Raw genomic sequence first — 21,902 nt, forward strand, 5'->3', positions numbered from 1 at the left:
TGCTTTCAGACTTTTGAGAGTCTAAACTAGCTAGACGGCATCAGTGTTGACAGATTAAGGGTGGAAATGCCAGAAAGTTTGATCAGGACAAAGCAACAATGAAGGATGTGATATTAGTGCATGCAGTACAGCACGACTAGTGACAATAAGACGAAATGCAGGACTGGAGGAATCTGTCTTTGGAGACCCAGGAATGCTGGAGAGCAAGAGCTAGATTCCAGCAGAGGAATTCTACCAGTTGGGTTTTGTCGTCTTTGCATCTGACGACCGACGAAAACCAAAAGGAAACATATACGAAGGAGGAAGAAATTTAGACACTGGCAAGATTGCTCAATTACAATTCCCATTGTGTCCTATATGTGGGGGGGTTAAGATAATGGTTATCTTTTGAGAGCTGAATGCAACAAAATTTCATTTTAATGTGTGCTTATTAGTGACAATACATTTAAAGTGATAATAAAGATCCTATCTATTCTGCATTCCATTCCTCTACTCTACTCCACTCTCCACTCCATTCCACTCCGCATTCTCTTTCCCCTCTCCTTCCTTTCTGATTGCTGCTCCTGCAATTAATGCTCAGTATCTCATGGTCGTTTCCCAATGTAAAGATTGATTTTTACATTCTGATTTGAGTAATTAGGGCTGCTCTTTTTCAAACACACTTCATTTTAAATACCACTATTTTAGATTAAACTTCATCTTCTCACTCCCTGGGGCCAATTACCTGATTGAATCAAATTTGTTTTTCTCTTTTTGATACTGTGTGCGAATCTGAGCAGTCCCAACTCCTCAGGGCAAGAACATTCAGGAAGCATAGAGTTTTGATTTTCATAAAAATTTATTCATAGAACTGACTTCAGTACAACTTCCATAGAGCCGGGCTATTTTAGTTTTCCTATAGGTAAAAAAAGAAAAAATAAAGTTAGTTTTTAACATTAGGCAGTAAATTATAAATCTGAGTAAGATGCATGTAGTTCCCCCCACCAATTACAACCCAGAACTGGGACCCAGACTGCATTTATTTATCCAAATGTATTGACGGACCAACTTGAGTAGTGACCTTATAATTGCAACAGTGCTAAAAAAGAGCAGCTACTGTACTTTTTGGAATATAAGACGCACTTCCCCCTCCCCCAAAAGAGGGTGGAAATGTTGGTGAATCTTATACACCGAATACAGCCATTTTTGGCCTCCCAAAGCCCTGCCTTGCGTGTCCTGTTTTTGCAGAAAACGGGCCCGTTTTTCACAAAAATAGGGCATGCAGAGGCTTTTGGGAGGCCTGCAGAGTGCTCCTGTGGGCTGGGGAGGGCAAAAACGCCATTTTTGCAAAAAATGGGGCACGCGGAGGCTTTGGGAGGCCTGCAGAGTGCTCCAGGGGGCTGGGGAAGGCAAAAATGTTTTTTTTTTCTTGATTACCTCTTCGAAATCTTGGTGTGTTTTATACACCCGTGCGTCTTATAGTCCGAAAAATACGGTAACTGAAAGTATGCGAGAATCTTAAGATTCCCAAACCTCTTCTGCTTGCAATGGCTCAAAATAATATCAGCCCCCGAGAGCTGATAAAGCACCCAAAATGTGATTGGTAAGGAGCTCCTAATTGTTTGTACTTCCACTCTAACCAAGGGCTTCATGTGGAGAGAGATTCTGCCAGAACTTTTTAACTTTGCTGGGGGGAGAAACACAGCTCCTTGCTCCAAAGTCTGGATTAGCTAAAATGCTACCTCAAACGACTGGTTTCAGCTAATCCTAACTATAAAATTTACTACATCCAAAAATTCTGGAGGGAGCAGATGGTTAAATTAAAAGAATGCAGTGTATTTAGGTTGTAAAAGGAAATCTTTCCCCACTAAGGTAAGCAGGTAGAAAACGGACTGTGGGTAAGCAGGTGGTTGAATAATGCCATTCAAACTACTGTACCTGGTTTGGTTCCCTGACTGGCTCACTGCAAGAAAAGAAAAGAAGGCTTGTCAGTACATCTTTAAACATGGAAGATATAAAACATGCTTCAAATAATCTGATCGTTTGACTGTTCTGCCACTGGTTATTAACCATTTCCAAAGAAACAGCTTACCAAACTGAAGAATTTACCTTAGCTGTCTCAGGTTAAAGATTCAGCTTGAAACTTTGTTCAATTTCTAAGGATGATCATGTTAGATTCTGTTTGTGGCACAGAGGACCACGGAACGTGGCAAAATAGAAGTTGATAGGAAAAAAAGCAATGATGCAACAGAATTTTGAAGGTAACAAAAAGCACGCAAGTTAGTCGTTGACAATGATTGCTTTTGGAGTGAAATGCTTGATGAACAAATTCCCGCAGATAAGCTATTTTTACAACACAGAGAAAAATATAGTGTTTTTTTTTTTACTGTACAACTCAACTGTAACAGGTGAGATGTCAGAGTGCTCTGCTAAACCTGGTTTAGCACTCCAGTGGAATAAAACCTTGGTTTTAATTGACTGCTAGAGGATACTTGCTAAACAGAAAGTGAATGTTATACGCGCAAAAATAGCATTACCCGTGCGTAAAGCTATGAATGGGTTATGTCCACTAAACTGGAGTCCGGTAAATCAATCAAGGGTTTTGTGGTATGTTAAGGAACAGAAATTAAGATGTAGAATATGTGATAGCCAATTTGCAACAGATTTGCTACAGGTGATTAATAGAGGCAGCAACAATTTGATACACAGTGTGGCCGAAACAAATCCAATCTATACACTTTCAATTTCAGGCAAGCCAAAATAAGGCGGAGATATACAATGCCTGCATAGCACAATACATCGGATAGCTTCCTTGTCTTCTAGTTTAAATAAGCAAGGAAAGCTGCTATTCTTGGAATTAAACTCTGAGAAAATAGAAGAGGGAAGCTTACCAGACATCCCTCAACCCTCATTTTTTACTGATACAATGTGTTGCCCCAAAATTACAGTACATTTACTGATTTTTACCAGTAACTTACAAGCAAAAAAGGGGGAATTTTCTTCCCATTCTATGAAAAGGAGAGAAATCTAGAGCAAGGGTCACCAACTTTTCAGACCCCATGGACCACTAAATTTATAATTTTAAATCCTGCGGACCACTAATATAATTTTTAAAAAAAGATAAATAGTATTTAGTGCAAGATAAAAAAATTAAAATTATTTTTCTGCGGACCACCAAAATTTTCTCATGAACTACCAGTGGCCCACGGACCACCAGTTGGTGACCGCTGGTCTAGAAAGTCAGTTTCCCCAACCATTTTAATTATAATTAGCTAACTCAAAGGGGCATTTTCTACAGAACCTCGGTAATACAGTTCAACCTAAATATGAAATAAACATGAACACAGGAACAAGCCTATAAGAACAACTTATGAGTCCGTAGCACATGTACCTGGAACTATAGCAGAGATGCTTCGCAGAGTGAGACTGGCAGCATACTAAATTAATAAACTAGATGTGCACTAAATGAATAAATTAAATGTGCACAAAACACAGAAACTCGGCTTCAAAAACGAAAAACCCGTGAAGAACATCAGAAAAACAGGTGAGGGACACTCAGCTCATGCAATCACAACCATGCTTACTCTCTATACCTACCAAACACCTCATTTCTGATTAAGAAGAAATCCAAGGAAGTAGAAAAGAGAAGTGAAAGCAAACAGTTATTAACATGAAGGATTTATTTAAAGCACCACAACCTGGCTGAATGAAAAGCTTGAAAACCACCACCTTTGAAAGGAAGTCCACACAAAATAAAACTGGCCCAGGGTGTTCTAATCCTAAATAGGCTATGCCAGAATCTAAACATTATGTTGCTGATAAAATGGTATAAAGGTAAAGGTTCCCCTCGCACATATGTGCTAGTCGTTCCTGACTCTAGGGGGCGGTGCTCATCTCTGTTTCAAAGCCGAAGAGCCAGCGCTGTCCGAAGACGTCTCCGTGGTCATGTGGCCGGCATGACTAAACGCCAAAGGCGCACGGAACGCTGTTACCTTCCCACCAAAGGTGGTCCCTATTTTTCTACTTGCATTCTTTACCTGCTTTTGAACTGCTAGGTTGGCAGAAGCTGGGACAAGTAATGGGAGCTCACCCCGTTACGCAGCACTAGGGATTCGAACTGCTGAACTGCCGACCTTTCAATCGACAAGCTCAGTGTCTTACCCACTGAGCCACCACGTCCCTTTTAAGGAGAGGTATACCTCTCCTTAAATGCCAGTTTTAACGAACATCTGTTAAAAGCCTGTAACTCTTTTCTCTTTTGAAGCTAAAATTATAATTCAACATACATTTCCAATCTCGTTAAATGCCAGTTAATGAGCATTTCAGTTTTGACACCTGCCAATCACCGGCCAGAAGGAATTATTTCTTAATTCTAAAAAAATAATAATAATCTGAAATTAAAGCAGTATTTGACAAGGTAAACTAAGGAGGAAACTAGATGCAATGCGAGGAAAAAGAGAAGGGATGGAGGGGGGAAAGAGAATGCTCTAAAAATTCTATGTTTCTATGGAAATTCTAAAGACCCCCATCCTTTTACCGTTTCACTTTGTTAGCTATAAAGCCAAAACAAAGTGAATGAGCTCGGAATTACCTTCTGTGAGCCATTGGTGAAAGATGGAAATTAGTGAGGGGAAGAAAAAAAAAGTCATTTTATTTTGTCAATGAAATAAAAGTAAAGCGGCAACAATTGTGTCTGATCAACGTTTCTAATTTTCAGGGGGATGCCCTTACCTTCTTGCCAGCGCCAACACTGGCTTTCGCGGTTCCTCTGACCTTCTTCATCCTATTCTTACGCTCTTTCCGCTGTTTCCTGGAAGTCTTTTTCTTTTCATACAAGCCATGCTGGTGAAGACAACGAGAATGAACTTCACGCCAACATTTCTAGGGCATTCAGTGCCTAGTCATCTGACAGGTGGACTACCATAATGCGCTCTACCTGGGGCTATCCTTGGGAGAGCATTCGGAAGCTACAACTGCTGCAGAGTGTGGCATTGTGGGTAATTTGGGGGACCCAAGAATAGCCCCTGGGACACCACTGCTCCGCGAGCTAAACTGGTTACCAGTCTGCTTCCGTGTGCAATTCAAGGGCTTGGTGATCAGCTTTAAAGCCCTTTTAATTGGGGTATTTTAAATGTTTGGGGTTTTAAATCGGCCAAATCTATGTAATTATTTTAATTTTTAACTATTGTTGTGTGTTGTGTTTTTAAATTGGCTGTACACCGCCCTGAGTCCTTCGGGAGAAGGGCGGTATAGAAATAAAATTATTTATTTATTTATTTATTTATTCATGGCATAGGTCTAGGTTACTTGAGGGACCGTCTTGCCCCACTGATTCGTGCTGGTCCGGTCCGTCAGCCCGATTATAACAGGGCCTTCTCTGCTGTGGCTCCTGCCCTCTGGAACATCTTGTCCGTCCGTCTGTCCCCCCGATGTGGCTCTGCCAGTCGGCTTAGAGCCCAGGCGGGGAAATCAGAACAATGGAGGGGGTTGATTGAGTAATAACAGATCCCACCTCCTTCCCTACTCCGCCCCCATCCTCCAAATGTCTCCTTGGGTTTTAACGTTTGGTTTTAACTTTTTATGTTTTAACTTAGATGTAACTGTAAGCCGCTCAGAGCAGGGATGGTTTCATTTACTTTTGGTACCGGTTTGCTCGTGCGGGCGCCACTTCTGCGCATGCGCATGTTATATTTGATGACGTTTGGGCATGTGGGCAGAGCCTCCCGCCGCTGCTGCTACCGGTTCGCCTGAAGCAGGCTGAACCAGTAGCAACCCACCACTGGCTCAGAGTTACCTTATGGTAAGATGGGCAGTCAGTAAATTTTATAAATAGCACTAACAACAGCACTTATATACTGTTTCACGGTGCTTTTCAGCCCTCTCTAAGTGATTTTACAGAGTCAGCATATTGCAGCCCAACAATCTGAGTCCTCGTTGTAGCAACCTCGGAAGGAGGGAAGGCCGAGTCAACTTTGAGACAGTCAGGATTGAACTGCTGGCAGCCAGCAGAAGTAGCGTGCATTGTTGCATTCTAACCACTGTGCCACCACAACTCAATAAATAAAAATAATACATGTGGCTTTGACCTATTTATCTGATGCCATATATACATCTGCAGTGCCCATTAACGGCCAAACAGAGCCAGTTTGATCCAGTTGTGAAGGCACCACGTTAGAAACCAGGAGATTGTGAGTTCTAGTCCTGACTTAGCCATGAAAGGCCGCTGGTGAGTTTGGGCCAGTCACTCTCTCTCTTTCTCAGCCCAACCCATTTCATAGGGTGGCTGTTCTTGTGGGGAAAAATAGGAGAAGGAATATTATGTGTCTTCACTGCCTTATTCATAAAAGTAACAAAGGCAGGATTATAAATGAAGAAAAAATAGAAGTACATTTAATTTGAATATCTATGTTCCATTCTTTCACAAGATCTAAGGTTCTATAACAGGATTATTACAATTTACAGAAATGATGAGCTAATGATTCTCAATCCACAATGAGCCACTATTTAAGTGCCCAACTCATACAAAAAGCACTTTTTTTTGTAGGCAAGTTACATACATCTAAACAAAAAACTAGACTGCAGCCAACCACTATTCGTATTTTCAAAATACTCGGCAAAGATAATAATAGCTAGAGGTTTGCACCATAATACTTACTATCCTGTTACAAACTATTTTACACAAATCACTGGTAGCACAGAGAAAAAGGGGACATGACATCAGGAAAATACAACTTTAATTTAGGCGTTTTACAAACATGGTATTAGTATTTTATATATATATAGAGAGAGATATATATATATTGTTATAGAAATGTGCAAATCCTTGCCTCAGTGGTGGAAGTATTAAACCCCATTTTGACATTTTAATTGATATTTAATTAACCCCTGAAAACGGAACGAGAGAAAGAGTGCCCCTTAACTCCAAACTTCATAAACTGCTATGCAACCAGAATAAATATTCCTTTTAATCCAACATGGTGCATATTCCAAGAAAAAAAAAAGATAAAAACAACCTACCCTGGCCAGTCTATGCTTTGGTTCATTTTTCTTTGCGTAGTCTAGAGAATCATAGATCATGCCAAAGCCGGTGGTTTTCCCACCACCAAAATGGGTCCTGAAGCCGAAGACAAAAATGACATCTGGTGTTGTCTTATACATTTTTGCCAACTTTTCGCGGATTTCTGTTTTGGGTACAGTGGCTTTTCCAGGATGAAGGACGTCAATAACCTACAGATTCAGGAGTGAAAAAAACAAATAAATTCAAAGCTTCTTTATGCCTGTGAAGGAAATATTTTAGTGGCAGAGATGGCTCATAAGCTTGTTAAAAATTCAGCATCGAACTTGAAAGAGTAGGCCAGAAATATGCAATGCCTCAATCTTTATGCTTATAGGTTGTCCCAATACATACAGTAGTGGCCAAAATTGTGGAAAAGTGTATTTTTGAGGTTTGGTGGCTAATAATACTACTTCTGTTTAGGAGTTTCAAGTTAATCATATTCCACTGCTGGAATGGCCTGGGAATAGCCCAGACCTTAACCCAATTGAAAATTGATGGAGCCGACTAAAGAAACTTCTTAGTCAGAAGCGACCCAGCAATAAAACCCAGTTCATAGAAGCAATCCTTCAGTTTTGGTTTCACATTATAACAGCTGCAGAACTAAAAGACTTGGTTCACTCCATGGGAAGACTTTGTAAGGCCATAATTCATGCTAAAGGTTACCCAACCAAGTATTAACTGACATGGTGATCATTTTTGTATATCTCATTTTTTCTACGGTGATATTTTTTGTATATCTCATTTTTTCTACTTGTTTCACTTTTCTTCTTTATACTGTAACTGCTATTCTAATAGCAAATCCTTCATAAAAATTATTGCATTACATCCTTGATTCGATTATCATTGATATATAATTTTATGGTACTACTCCAAAAAAAAAAAAGTGGTATTATTATCTAGTCTTAGAAAATACACTTTTCCCAAAAGGTTTCCACAATTTTGGCCACTATTGTAGAGTATTTTCAGATTTAAAAATGAGATGAGATTTTTTTGAGGGTTTTTTGTAGAGGGAGTGGTGGTGAAGAAAGACGGCAGCAACAACAGGGGCTACTTGTGCAGAAACACAGGCAAAAATCCAAAAATGAAACAGGTCAATTGTATGGTTAAAAAAATATAAATCATGATCATAGTCATCATAAAAAATGCATTCATCATAAATCATAAGTTACACTTAGTGATAGAATCAACATAAGTCGTACTAGGAAACTAAATAAAACAATATAAATCGTAAAGATACAAGCAACAAAGTTATAATCATAAATAGAAAAGGAGATAGGTAATAGGAAAGATGAGAAGAATAATATTAATACAGTGTTACTAAATATATTATTGAATCTATGTTTGCCAAATAACCATTTCGAAACTTGCAATTCTGCAGTCATTCTACCCACCCCAAAGTCGCATTAAAGATTGACAGTTCCCTGGACATTTAGAAGATCATGAGTTTATGACAGCCGGTAAGGATGAGAACAGAACAACAAATTTACAAATGACACGTCTTCCCATTTCATGCATTTATACAACAACTTTTGCTTCCATGCAAGGGACAGGTTTCCCAATTGTCTCATTTTTAAACCATATTCATTGAAGGGAGGGATCCATAATTGCAATTTATTACACCCAAATCATTGTAAATCCTTCTGAACCTCTCAAGCTAGCCTCTCTTGCCATCTTTTCGATTAACACAATTAGCATTCCAAAAGCCAGATTATATTACTAGCTATATTTACAGTGGGCGGTTTTAACTGTTCCTGTAGGCCAGCGTGATTAGGTTATTGATTAGACGGCATGCAAATGAAATAATTGCAGGCCCATGAAGTTTTTCACCTCGGACTCCAACTTCACCCACAAAATAAGCATCTTACCATTTGCTTACGCTGAAGCAGCCGGTTTGTCATGAACTTCCTCGTTCGGATAGTGACCGTATCGTTCTATAATAAAGTAAAATAAAAAATTTGATAAAGCATTTCACTTGCATACATAACTAATGCAAACCACCCCTCTTTTCCAAAAACAAAACAAAACAAAACAGGTGAGTGTGCACAGCTACAAACCTCTGGAAGTGTGCAAAGTGGAAAAAAAAAGGGTCAATTTAGAGAGCCATGTTAGAGCAAACACCCGCTGTTCCCCAACCTGGTGCCCCCTCAATGTTGGAGAGCAGAAACAGAATAACCGAGTTGGAGGGGATCTTTTAGGTCATCTAGTCCAATCCCCCACCCAAGCAGGAGACCCTACACCATTTCTGACAGATGGCAGTCCAGTCTCTTCTTGAAAGCTTCCAGTGATGAAGCTCCCACAACTTCTGAATAACAGAATAATAAAGTTGGAAGGGACCTTGTAGGTCAGCTAGTCCAACCCTCCACCCCCACCCAAGCAGGAGACCCTACACCATTTATTAACAGAATAACAGAGTTGGAAGGGACCTTGTAGGTCATCTAGTCCAACCCCCCATCCAAGGAGACCCTACACCGTTTATTAACAGAATAACAGAGTTGGAAGGGACCTTGTAGGTCATCTAGTCCAACCCCCCATCCAAGGAGACCCTACACCGTTTATTAACAGAATAACAGAGTTGGAAGGGACTTTGTAGGTCATCTAGTCCAACCCTCCGCCCCCGCCCAAGCAGGAGGCCCTACACCATTTATTAACAGAATAACAGAGTTGGAAGGGACCTTGTAGGTCATCTAGTCCAACCCCCCATCCAAGGAGACCCTACACCATTTATTAACAGAATAATAAAGTTGGAAGGGACCTTGTAGGTCATCTAGTCCAACCCTCCACCCCCACCCAAGCAGGAGACCCTACACCACTTATTAACAGAATAACAGAGTTGGAAGGGACCTTGTAGGTCATCTAGTCCAACCCTCCACCCCCACCCAAGCAGGAGACCCTACACCACTTATTAACAGAATAACAGAGTTGGAAGGGACCTTGTAGGTCATCTAGTCAAACCCCCATCCAAGGAGACCCTACACCATTTATTAATAGAATAATAAAGTTGGAAGGGACCTTGTAGGTCATCTAGTCCAACCCTCCACCCCCACCTAAGCAGGAGACCCTACACCACTTATTAACAGAATAACAGAGTTGGAAGGGACCTTGTAGGCCATCTAGTCCAACCCCCCATCCAAGGAGACCCTACACCGTTTATTAACAGAATAACAGAGTTGGAAGGGACCTTGTAGGTCATCTAGTCCAACCCCCCATCCAAGGAGACCCTACACCGTTTATTAACAGAATAACAGAGTTGGAAGGGACCTTGTAGGTCATCTAGTCCAACCCTCCGCCCCCGCCCAAGCAGGAGGCCCTACACCATTTATTAACAGAATAACAGAGTTGGAAGGGACCTTGTAGGTCATCTAGTCCAACCCCCCATCCAAGGAGACCCTACACCATTTATTAACAGAATAATAAAGTTGGAAGGGACCTTGTAGGTCATCTAGTCCAACCCTCCACCCCCACCCAAGCAGGAGACCCTACACCACTTATTAACAGAATAACAGAGTTGGAAGGGACCTTGTAGGTCATCTAGTCCAACCCTCCACCCCCACCCAAGCAGGAGACCCTACACCACTTATTAACAGAATAACAGAGTTGGAAGGGACCTTGTAGGTCATCTAGTCCAACCCCCCATCCAAGGAGACCCTACACCATTTATTAATAGAATAATAAAGTTGGAAGGGACCTTGTAGGTCATCTAGTCCAACCCCCCATCCAAGGAGACCCTACATCATTTATTAATAGAATAACAGAGTTGGGAGGGATCTTGTAGGTCATCTAGTCCAACCCCTCCCCAAGCAGGATTTCACCATTTCTGACAGATGCCAATCTAGTCTCTTCTTCAAAGCTTCCAGTGATGAAGCTCCCACAACTGCGTGCAGCTCAGATTAATAAAGGGGGGGGCGGGATGGGGGGAGAGAGAAAGGGAGGTTGGCCCATGGCAGAGAACCGGGGACCCACGGGGAAGCCCCGGCGTCGGCATCTTCGCCCCCTTTCCTCCACCCCATAACCCCCCTAAAAGACTCCGCAACCCCCGCGGAAAAGAAGGCAGGCGGCCCGGAGTCTCCAGGGCCGAGGATGGCGCCTGGCCAGGACGGATTGAAGGAGCTTCTCTGTCTCTAGAATCTCCATCACCAGCACTCACCATCTTGGCGGCCTGTCTCGCAGCCCCAGAGAGAGAGAAAAGAAGGAAGGGACGTTCGGTAGCCAATCATATGCCGCAGCAGGGAGGAAAAGGCGGTGCTCTCACGGAAAAAGGAGGGATTTCCGCTAGCCGCGGTAAATCAGCGAGTGGAGAGGGAAAGAGAGACCACTTATTAGTCCTCCTGATTCTATCAGGTTGAATGTTCTGGCGTATGGATTATGAAGCTCTTATTCATATTTTGTACGGAGAAAGACGGAAATAGGAATTCCTATCGGATATTAATGAGATGCATATGCATTTCAACAGTCAGCCAGGCGGGCAAATGCAATTTAAGGCATAATCCAACCAAGTCTGCCTCCAATCCATGAAATATCGTGGATATTCAGCAGCAGTGGCTGAATGAAGCTCTACATTTTCAGGGTTGATAGCCGCAGTTTGCAAATTCAGTGAATAGTGACTGTTGGAAGAAACATCCTTCTAGGTTCTGCTCCAAGTGGGGAAACAGACACTGGAAACATGGAGGCTGCTTGGAAAGATGGTTTAATGGTGGACAGGATCACATGGCTTGAGTTCCTGAACAGAAAAAGGGGCAGATACAGTAAATCCTTGGGTTTTTATGCTCTCTCTGGCTCTGCAATTCCTGGGGCCCAGAAAGAGTATCCTGATTGGTTGTCAGACTCCCAGGGGGTGGGTGTTTTAGCTAGCCTTGCTGGCTGATGGTCACATGTGTTTCCCAGGTCACATGTGGTGAGTTTCTGCTGCTGTTGTGTAGAGGGCTAATCTTATCTTTGTTGGATCTTTGGCAATTCCTACTTTGGCTCTGCCTGAAGAAGGTAGATCTTTGTTATGTAGAATAGACTGGCCCAAGCCTTAATGGCCCATTGACAAAGGGTGAGGGCAGGAAGATGGGAGCTGCTTCAAAACATGCTTATCCCAGGGAAATATAATATTCTGCCTTTTTCATATTTCCTAAAATATTTCACTCTTCCAGGAAAGGGGTGGGTGCTAACTTCCTACAGTGACCATCAACTCAATAGCAACTGGTTCCTGGTCTTAATAGTGGAGCTGTGTTGCAATTCGAATTTAAAACACACCCCTATACGCAGCTTTTAAAAGTTATCAGTGCAGGTAGTCTTCGACTTACGGCCACAACTGAGCCCAAAATTTCTGTTGCTAAGCGAGACAGTAGTTGAGTTTTGTGATCTTTCTTGCCACAGTTGCTAAGGGAATCGCTGCAATTTTTAAGTGAGTCACTTAAGTGTTAAGTGAAACCTGGCTTCGCCGTTGACTTGGGTTTGTCAGAAGGTCGCAAAAAAAGGGATCACATGATCCTGGGACACTATAACCGTCGTAAAAATGAGTCAGTTGCCAAGTGCCCGAATTTTGATCGTGTGACCCTGCCGATGCTTGTCAAAAGTGTGAAAAATGGTCACTTTTTTCACTGCTGTTGTAACTTCGAATGGTCACTAAACAAATTGTAATTCCTATATTCCACTTCCAAAATATTGCCAAGATAAGCTACATACCCGTGTTCCAAAATCAACGTGGGATGAGCTTGACTTGATATTTCCATATGTTCTATATTACTCTGCATAGCCCATCTAATGCACCTGTATTGGATATTTTACATGGAAATTAAAATCTCCTTCAAGTGAAGCCAAACTCCTTCGGAAAACATGGACTAAATCCATGCATTTTTCTTGCCAAGCATACAATTTGCCAAAATTCTTCCCAGTCTAACCCACAACTGGGTAAATACCGTGCCTCGGCCATGAAAATCAAGCATCAATTACTGAGAAGTCTTCCAACGTGGGATACTTTTCATACTAATGATTGCAATTGCTTGTGTTATTCCACTTTTTATTGTTTTTAGTTGTTTTCAGTTCCCTTTTTTTAAAACCTCCAGCCTTTGGCTGTAATAGAGATTCATTCATTCAACCCTAGCATTGCTTGGTGGTTTCCCATCCATGTTCTAACCAGGTCCATCCTCCAACTTAATTTCTTAAGGCAACTAGGAGCTGCCACTTGCTGAGAGTCATGGTTCTCAACCACCTTCCTTGCTGTTTTGTTCACAGACTTCTACTCCTACATAGTTTATTTACACTACCCAGTTCTATACAATTACCCCATCATCACATTGTTGTGTGATTAGTTATAGTCTATCAAGACACTTCTCTATCTCTCTAGTATCTGATCTATTAAACTATCAACCCATCATTCGATCAAGAAATTTTCTATCTCTATAGAGTTCTATCAATGTCAAGTCTTCTATCAAATTTTTATTATTTTTTTAACTATCATATACCTACAAACCATCTATCGATCTATATCTATCTATCCATTCATCAAGATACTGTATCAATCAATTAATAGTCAAGAAACTCCTCTATCTTTCTGTCTCAATCATCCATCCATCCATCTCTCTGTCTCAATCAACCATCTATCTATCTATCTATCTATCTATCTATCTATCTAGTCTATCTATCTTTATGATTCTTGGTAAACATATCTTTTATTTTATGTACAATGACAGCATATGCACCAAGACAAATTCCTTGTGTGTCACACTTGGCCAATAAAAATTCTATTCTATTCTGTTCTGTTCTGTTCTATTCTATCGATTTATCTATCATCTAACCATCTATATCTTTTTTTATCATCATCATCATCATATCTGTATTCTTGATCATCATATCTACTTCATCATCATCATTGTATCTATCTCTTCATCATATATATCTTTCTTCATCATATCAATCATCAATCTATCAATCTATCTCTTCTTCATTATCATTGTATGTATCTGTGTTTCTATCTATCTCCATCTCTGTCTGTCTGTCCATCCATCCACTATCCATTCATCTATCTATCCAGACATTTTCTAGCACTCTATTATCACTCAAAAAATCAAGTGAAGAGAGTCCCATTCATATTTCTTTCCCCTACCCGCCCATTCGCCCCGCCCCCTTTCCCCTCTGTCAGCCTATCAAAAGACTCCTTCCTTCCTCACTTCCGGGGTTTCCCCGGGCTGCCCGTCGGAGGCGCGCGTGACGCCACGGGGTAGGCGACCGCCGTCGCTCCGCCGGTGACGTCACTCGGCTGGGCTTCTCCGCCGGCGTGGTGTCCTCTTCCCTTCGCCTTGCTCGCTGCGGGCCGGCCGGAGCCATGGTCAAGGAGCAGTTCCGCGAGACGGACGTGGCCAAGAAGATGTGAGGCCGGGAGCGGGCTGGGGGTGGGGGTGGCTGTGTGTGCATGCGTGCATGTGTCTGTGACTTTGTGGGTGTCTGTGCATGTGTTTGTGTGTGTGTGTGTGTTGGTGGTTGTGTTGGTGTGTCTGTTCTGTTTGTGTGTCCATTTGTGTGTCGGTGTATTTGTGTGTGTGTTTGTGTGTATGTGTTATGTGAGTGTGTGTTGGTGTTGGTGTTTCTCTGTGTGTGTTCATATTTCTGTTCTGTTTGTGTGTCCATTTGTGTATCCGTGTGTTTGTGTGTGTGTGTTGATGTGTGTGTGTGTTGGTGTTTCTGTGTGTGCGTGTGTTTCTGTGTGTCCGTGCATTGTGTGTGTTGGTGCTTGTATGTGTTTTCATGTGTCTCTTCTGTATGTGTGTGCATGTGTGTGCATGTTGGTGTGCATGTTGGTGTATATTTGTGTGTCCATGCATTTCTCTGTGTGTGTGTTTGTGTTTGTGTGTGTCGATGTGTCTGTGTGTTGGTGCTTGTGTGCGTGTGTTCATGTGTCTGTTCTGTGTCCATGCATTTGTGTTTGTGTTGGTGTGTGCGTGTTGGTATGTCCATGCATTTGTGTGTGTGTGTGTGTGTTCATGTGTCCTGTTTGTGTGACTGTGTGCGCGTGTTTATGTATTTGTGTGTCCATGCATTTGTTGGTGTGTGCATGTGTTTGTGTGTGCATGTGTTTGTGTGTGCATGTGTTTGTGTGTGTGTGCGTGTTTGTGTATTTGTGTGTCCATGCATTTGTTTGTGTGTGCATGTGTTTGTGTGTGTGCGTGTGTGCAAATAGGGGAAGATCAACCCTTGCAGGCCACAAGCCCAAGTGACTCAAAGGGTCTCCTGGGTTTTGCCTTTTCAGAAAGAGATTCTCTCCTTCCATTTCTAAGCATGTTCCCCTTTAGGGATTTCCTCCCATCCCATCCCAGAGCGCCCCAAACACATCACCAGATGTGCACAGTTGCACTCTAGGCAGGTGTGATGCAAGTTCAGAAATGCCCACGTTCAGACAAAGGTGTACCTACAATAGGTCATTTAATGGCCGAAGTTACAAACGGTGCTGAAAAATGTGACTGTAGGCCGTTTTTCAAACTTACGACCGTTGTAGCATCCCCGTGGCCATGGTCATGTGATCAAAATTCAGGAGCTTAGCAACTGACTCATATTTATGACCGTTGCAGTGTCCCGGAGTCATGTGATCCCCTTTTGTGACTTTCTGAGTCCATGGGAAAGCCAGATTCACTTAACAATCCCATTACTAACTTAACGACTGCAGGGATTCACAACTGGGGCAAGAAAGGTTGTAAAATGGGACAAAACTCAAATGTCTCATTTCGCAACAGAAATGTCGCGCTCAATTGCGGTTGTAAATTGAGGACTACCTGCTTTATTGCCTAATGCATATTAAAATTAAAAACAAATCCGGTATAATCAATTTAAAGAATCTATCCATAGGGAATCACTAGGAATCAAAACAGCTTTGATGGCACATAGTGAATGGAAGTGTCAGATGTGTATGCCTGGAGTTCTAGTGTTCTTCAAATGCTGCAAACTGCATTGGTAGAGCATTTTTAGACATTTGTTTTTTTAAAAAAAGACGTGTCAGATTTATAGGGGTGTATAAACATGACGTGTTTATTCAGTGACTTCAGTGGAGTCATTGAAGCAATCGGAGTGAGCTTAAATGGACTCCGGGGGATGGTAGAGTACAGGAAGGCCTGGAGGAACGTTGTCCATAGGGTCGTGATTGATTGGACACGACTTCCGACTAACAACAACAATAAAAATGGTACTTCATGCAAGAGGCACGGAGCAGATTCAGCTATCTACTGGTTCAGATTGGTTCTCCTTCTTTGAAGAAGATGGGTTAATTGGTTAATTGTCCTCAGCATCAGGAAGTTTCTCCTTAATTCCAGGTTGCTTCTCTCCTTGATGAGTTTCCATCCATCATTTCTTGTCCTGCCTTCTGGTGCTGTGGATAATAGGTTGATCCCCTCTTCTTTGTGGCAGCCCCTCAAATACTGGAACACTGCTATCATGTCACCCCTAGTCCTTCTTTTCTCTAGACTAGCCATACCCAACTCCTGCAATGGTTCTTCAGATGTTTCAGTATCGAGGCCTTTAATCGTCTTAGTTGCTCTTAGAAAGTTTGCACATTGTGTTTTTGGAATTTTTTTGTCTGTGGAAGAAGCATCTTGTTCCATACTAGAGATAATTGCCAAGGACCAGTTTTGGTCGCCACGATATAAAAAAGATGTTGAGGCTCTAGAAAAAGTGCAGAGAAGAGCAACAAAGATGATTAGGGGACTGGAGGCTAAAACATATGAAGAATGGTTGCAGAAATTGGGTCTGTCTAGTTCATGGGTATCAGGTTGTCGTCATGTGATATATAGCGACTTTTTTCCCAGTTCGCTAAAACGGAGATGGGCGTGGCTAGCGCGTGACGCATCTAGCCCGCAGTTCACAAGTTTGACATCCCTGGTCTAGTTTAATGAAAAGAAGGACCAGGGGTGACATGATAGCAGTGTTCCAATAATTGAGGGGCTACCACAAAGAGGAGATCAATCTATTCTCCAAAGCGCCTGAAGGCAGGACAAGAAGCAATGGATAGAAACTACCGTAATCAAGGAGAGAAGCAACCTAGAACTAAGGAGAAATTTCCCCACTGTTAAAACAATAAAACAGTGGAACGGCTTACCTCCAGAAGTTATGGGTGCTCCATCACTGGAGTTTTTAAGAAGAGATTCGACAACCGCTTGTCTGAGATGGTGTAGTAGGGTTTCCTGCTTGAGCAAGGGTTTGGACTAGAACAGTGTTTCCCAAACTTGGCTATTTTAAGATGCATGGACTTCAATTCCCAGAATTCCCCAACCAGTATGCCTGGTTGAGGAATTCTGGGAGTTGAAGTCCATACATCTTCAAAGGGTCAAGTTTGGGAAACACTGGACTAGAAGACCTCCAAAGTCCCTTCCAACTCTGTTATTTTGTATCCCTACTTTATGATATTCTGTGGTGTCTTTCTGTTCTAGAAGCCACATCTGCTTTGGGATGAAGTCTCCTGAAGAAATGCGGCAACAGGCTCACCTCCAGGTGGTTAGTAAAAATTTATACAGCCAAGACAACCACTCACCACTTCAATATGGCGTATTGGACCATCGCATGGTAAGCCTTCTAGGTGCTCAGTCTGATTTAGGCATGTTAGCAGTGACGTTGATGAAGTAAATATCTGAAGAGTTTCAGAATAAACCATGGTAAACTAGAACCTAGGGATTATTCAGCTGATTGGAAAGGAGAAATCAATAAAGCTCACCATGGGGGCTCTAAACCAGAAAGGATACCATTTGTCTCGTATATTCCTGTTGAGATGAAAGTACTTCCCTGACTATGCTGAGCCAATCAGTATTTGATGCTTCATTTTGCGAATTATATAATATTAAGTTTAGTTTCTTTGTCATTTGTTCATGTGCAAGCTGATATTATTACAGACCCCTCACATCCTGGACATAAACTGTTTCAACTTCTTCACTCAAGATGACGTTAAAGGGCATTGCATGTCAAAACAACTAGACACAGGGACAGTTCCCCCTTCCCCTCCCGCCACCATCACTCTGCTAAACAACTAATTCCCACAACACTTTCTTTTGCCCTGGGATGTCAAACCATGTAGTAGGGTCATATTACTATTCTCCTTCTCATCCTTCCCATTACCTATTTTCTTAGCTTCTTATGACTATAACTTTGCTGTTTGTGTATCATGATATATGTTGATTGCCTTTATTTAGTATCCTATTATGATTTATGCTGATTGTTTATTTAGTATCCTATGACTATCACTGAGTGTTGTATCTTATAGATTTATGAATGAATTTTATGATTATGATCATGATTTATCAATTCTTGCTTGTATGTACACTGAGAGCTTCTGTACCGGAAACAAAATCCTTGTGTGTCCAATCATACTCGGCCAATGAAGAATTCAATTCTATTCTATTCTATTCTATTCTATTCTATTCTATTCTATTCTATTCTATTCTATTCTATTCTATTCTATTCTATTCCATTCCATCCCATCCCATCCCATCCCATCCCATCCCATCCCATCCCATCCCATTCCCATAACAATTGCATTGCTTTCTGGGATTATCGTCATCCTTAAGGCATCCTTCAGTTTGGGTTTGTGCAAGATTTGTGAATCTGGATATGGACCTTTCTGGAGCAAAATGAAATGTTTCCTTTTCCTCCAGACCCAAGTTTTCAGGAGAATAGTTTTTAAGCATTTGTTGGAAATAAATTCCAACAAATTTATTGAGGTATTCCAGAGGTATTGATAAAATTACTTGAGGTACTTTTTAAAAAAAAGATATCTCCACTTCAGGCCATGGATTGTTGTTATTTCTGTTTCTGAAATTTTGTGATTAATTGGAGGAAAAAGTCTGATTCATCTAATAGTACCTTGACAAATGTTCATCTTCATCCATTCTTTTTATTCTTTTATCCAAGGGTACGAGTGAAAAAGATCGTCCCTGCAAAACCTGTGGGAAAAATCTGGCAGAATGTTTGGGGCACTATGGCTACATTGACCTGGAGTTACCTTGTTTTCACGTGGGATACTTCAAAGCTGTGATAGGCATTCTCCAGGTAAGGTCAAGTCAAAAACTCTAGCAGAAGCATCTTTCATTGGCGCTGCTGTCAAGCTGCACGGTACCTTGCATTCAGTTTGGGGGGAAAAGGTGCATCATAATGTGCAGGAATGCAAGCATGTATCTGGCTCATTAAAGCAGCTGCATCTCTTTCTGCAATTGCACAGTTCGAGCAGAAACGACTTTCTAGAAGCCTAGAACACTTCTGAAAAGCGATTCAGTAACTTTAATGAGGGGTGTTTAGGATGCGTTTACACTCTTGTATGTGCCGAATTGTAGCTGTAACCTAGCTGTAATATATGGTTTTAACTAGAGGAGAAATGCTCCTGCTAAGAAAAATGATGCAGAAATGTGATATCTATGTCTGTCTATCCATCCATCTATCTCCATCTCTATCACTCTATTGTCTGTCTACCTACCTGCCTGTCTACCTACCTACCTATTTACCTGTCTACCTGTCTTATCTATCTATTCATTCCCCATCCATACATCCTTCTTTCTCTCTCTCTTTCTTTCTCTCTCTCTCTCCCTCTCCCCCCCTCTCTCCCTCTCTCTCTACACACACACACATATACATATACCGTGTTTCTCCGAAAATAAGATCCTGTCTTATATTTTTTTGAACCCCAAAATAAGCGCTTGGCCTTTATTCAGGGAGATCTTATATAACTCTGTGTATGCGGTTAAATATTTTTGGGGAGGGCTTATTTTCAGGGGCGGGGCCTTATTTTGGGGGGGGGGTATTTTAGAGCATGCGCTCAAAAGCCCAATTGGGTTTATTATCAGGGGATGTCTTATTTTGGGGAAAACACAGTACATACATATGTGTGTGTGTGTGTATATGTATCTATCTATCTATCCCTCCCTCCCTCCATGCATCTCCATCTCTATCTGTCTATTGTCTGCCTGTCCTGTCCTGTGAAAAAATAAATAAAAGTAGGGGCAGAACTGTTTAGCAGTTGGATGGAAGTTGATGAGGGAATGTATTGAATTTTGTTGTCTTTAAGTTGTTTAAACACTGAGGTGTCCAGAGTAGATTGGAAATGAGCAGGCACAAAAATCAAATAAATATCAGGCAGGAAGGCAAAAACATACCCTAGAACAGAGGTCAGCAGCCTGCGGCTCTGGAGCCGCATGTGGCTCTTTCACCCTTCTGCTGTGGCTCCCTGTCACTCAAAATATGAGTCACAACCGCCAATGTGCAACATTCGCCGGCACGTGATTTTCAACCCCCCGTAGGCCAACCATGGATAAATCCAAGAAAAGAAAAGTTTCAGAAGAAAACATAACATTTATTCAACTACATGTGCTAGTTTTGTGGCCGCTCAGGAAATAGTTAGGCACGGGAAGGGTTTTGTGGCTCCCGGTGTTTTCTGTGAGAAACGGGTCCAAATAGCTCTTCGAGTGTTTAAGGTTGCAGACCCCTGCCCTAGAAGAAAGAATAATAAAAGCCTTCACTTGCCAACAAAATTGTGTAGCTGTGTCTATGAAGTGACCTGGAATGCAGTCTAATTCAAATATGACTAACCTGTACCTTTATGGAACAAAGTCTGCTCTCTCCTAATCTTTCTTTCTATGTCAGTTCTTCAATCTGTGGAAGAGAAATATTGATATTAATTTGCATATTTGTTGCGGGAGAAGTTATACTTCCAGATTGCTGACCTACATTCACCTGCTTGAAAAATAAAAAAGTTAAATTTAGAGGAACTTACTTCAAATAAAACATGCATGTGAGCAGATCTCTTGTGTTATACAGTATGTTGTACCAAGCCTACAGTTTCTGCATTATGTCAGCGAAATTTTACATTAAATAAAATTATTTTGCAAATTGTTAGCATTCACTAAAATTAATTAAATCTTCAGGAGGCCTGGAGTCTTCTCCAAATGTTTGTAGGTATTTAGAAATAAGGGTGTTTTTTTAGAGCTTTTGCTATTTCCTGAGAAAATGAACGGCAAGGACCCTTTCCCTTGCACAAACTTTTGTGGGTGATTTTATCAAGGGAAGAGGTTAATTGTTTCTTTTGCTTTAGGAAAGATGAATTCAAAGATTTTTCTCCTCCTCTAGATGATTTGCAAGACTTGTTGCCGTATCTTACTGACCACTGAAGAACAGAAACAATTTTTGGATTATCTGAAGAGACCCGGGTTGACCTATCTCCAGAAAAGAGGTTTGAAGAAAAAGATCTCCGAAAAATGCAGGAAGAAGAACACTTGCCCCCATTGTGGTGCTTTCAACGGTAGGTTTGGTTCTCAACCCCCTTCTTCTGCATCTGGACAAGGCGATTGGAATTTACCTGTGGAGTTCAGCAGATAGCAATAGCCTTTAGACTTATATACCGCTTCACAGCCCTCTCTAAGCGGTTTACAGAGTCAGCCTCTTTCCCCCAACAATCTGGGTCCTCATTTTACCAACCTCAGAAGGATGGAAGGCTGAGTCAACCTTGAGCCGATGAAAATCGAATCGCCCAATTGCAGTCAGCAGAAGTAGCCTGCAGTACTGCATTCTAACCACTGCGCCACCATGTCTCATAACTTTGATGCAGCCAGTTAGTGTTTCCAAATGTGCCTTGAGCTATAATCCAGGAATTTAAACCTCAATTTACAACTATTTGTTTAGCAATAGTGCTTAGATTTATATGCCGCTTCACAGTGCTTTACAGCCCTCTCTAAGCGGTTTACAGAGTCAGCCTCTTGCCCCCAACAATCTGAGAGCCTTGGTAGTACAGGGATTTAAGGCACCCTGTTATTAAGCTGGTTATTAAGACCAGCTGCCTGCAATTACTGCAGGGTTCGAATCTCGCCAAGGCTCAAGGTTGACTCAGCCTTCCATCCTTTCTAAGGTAGGTGAAATGACCCAG

The 21,902-nt window shown here is 41.7% G+C and overlaps 2 protein-coding genes across 3 annotated transcripts in view; one reads left to right on the forward strand and one right to left on the reverse strand.

The window, feature by feature from the left end:
* Positions 1 to 819: 819 nt before the first annotated feature.
* On the reverse strand, positions 820 to 11,272 carry RPS24 (ribosomal protein S24). 2 transcript variants are annotated; one of them, XM_034423997.2, is made up of 7 exons: positions 11,181 to 11,272; positions 8,902 to 8,967; positions 6,997 to 7,206; positions 4,711 to 4,821; positions 3,577 to 3,590; positions 1,918 to 1,942; positions 820 to 895 (listed from the first exon to the last, which is right to left on the reverse strand). In XM_034423997.2, exons 1-5 carry the CDS (start codon positions 11,181 to 11,183, stop codon positions 3,585 to 3,587), a joined length of 396 nt encoding a protein of 131 aa, XP_034279888.2. In that variant the 5' UTR covers positions 11,184 to 11,272; the 3' UTR covers positions 820 to 895; positions 1,918 to 1,942; positions 3,577 to 3,584. The 2 variants fall into 2 exon arrangements, with proteins under 2 accessions (XP_034279888.2, XP_034279889.2); XM_034423998.2 differs by lacking the exon at positions 3,577 to 3,590 and having other exon boundaries at positions 11,181 to 11,271.
* A 2,893-nt stretch (positions 11,273 to 14,165) lies between these two features.
* The window catches only part of POLR3A (RNA polymerase III subunit A), a 64,418-nt gene continuing 56,681 nt past the window's right edge, over positions 14,166 to 21,902 (forward strand). The window contains exons 1-4 of the mRNA XM_034423999.3: positions 14,166 to 14,389; positions 17,434 to 17,566; positions 18,905 to 19,042; positions 21,110 to 21,281. Coding sequence (XP_034279890.1) covers positions 14,346 to 14,389; positions 17,434 to 17,566; positions 18,905 to 19,042; positions 21,110 to 21,281 — 487 coding nt within the window. The 5' untranslated portion in view covers positions 14,166 to 14,345. The remainder of the gene's footprint in view (positions 14,390 to 17,433; positions 17,567 to 18,904; positions 19,043 to 21,109; positions 21,282 to 21,902) is intronic.

This window comes from Pantherophis guttatus, chromosome 6 (assembly GCF_059756535.1).
Source record: "Pantherophis guttatus breed Tessera chromosome 6, ASM5975653v1, whole genome shotgun sequence".
NCBI lineage: Eukaryota > Metazoa > Chordata > Lepidosauria > Squamata > Colubridae > Pantherophis > Pantherophis guttatus.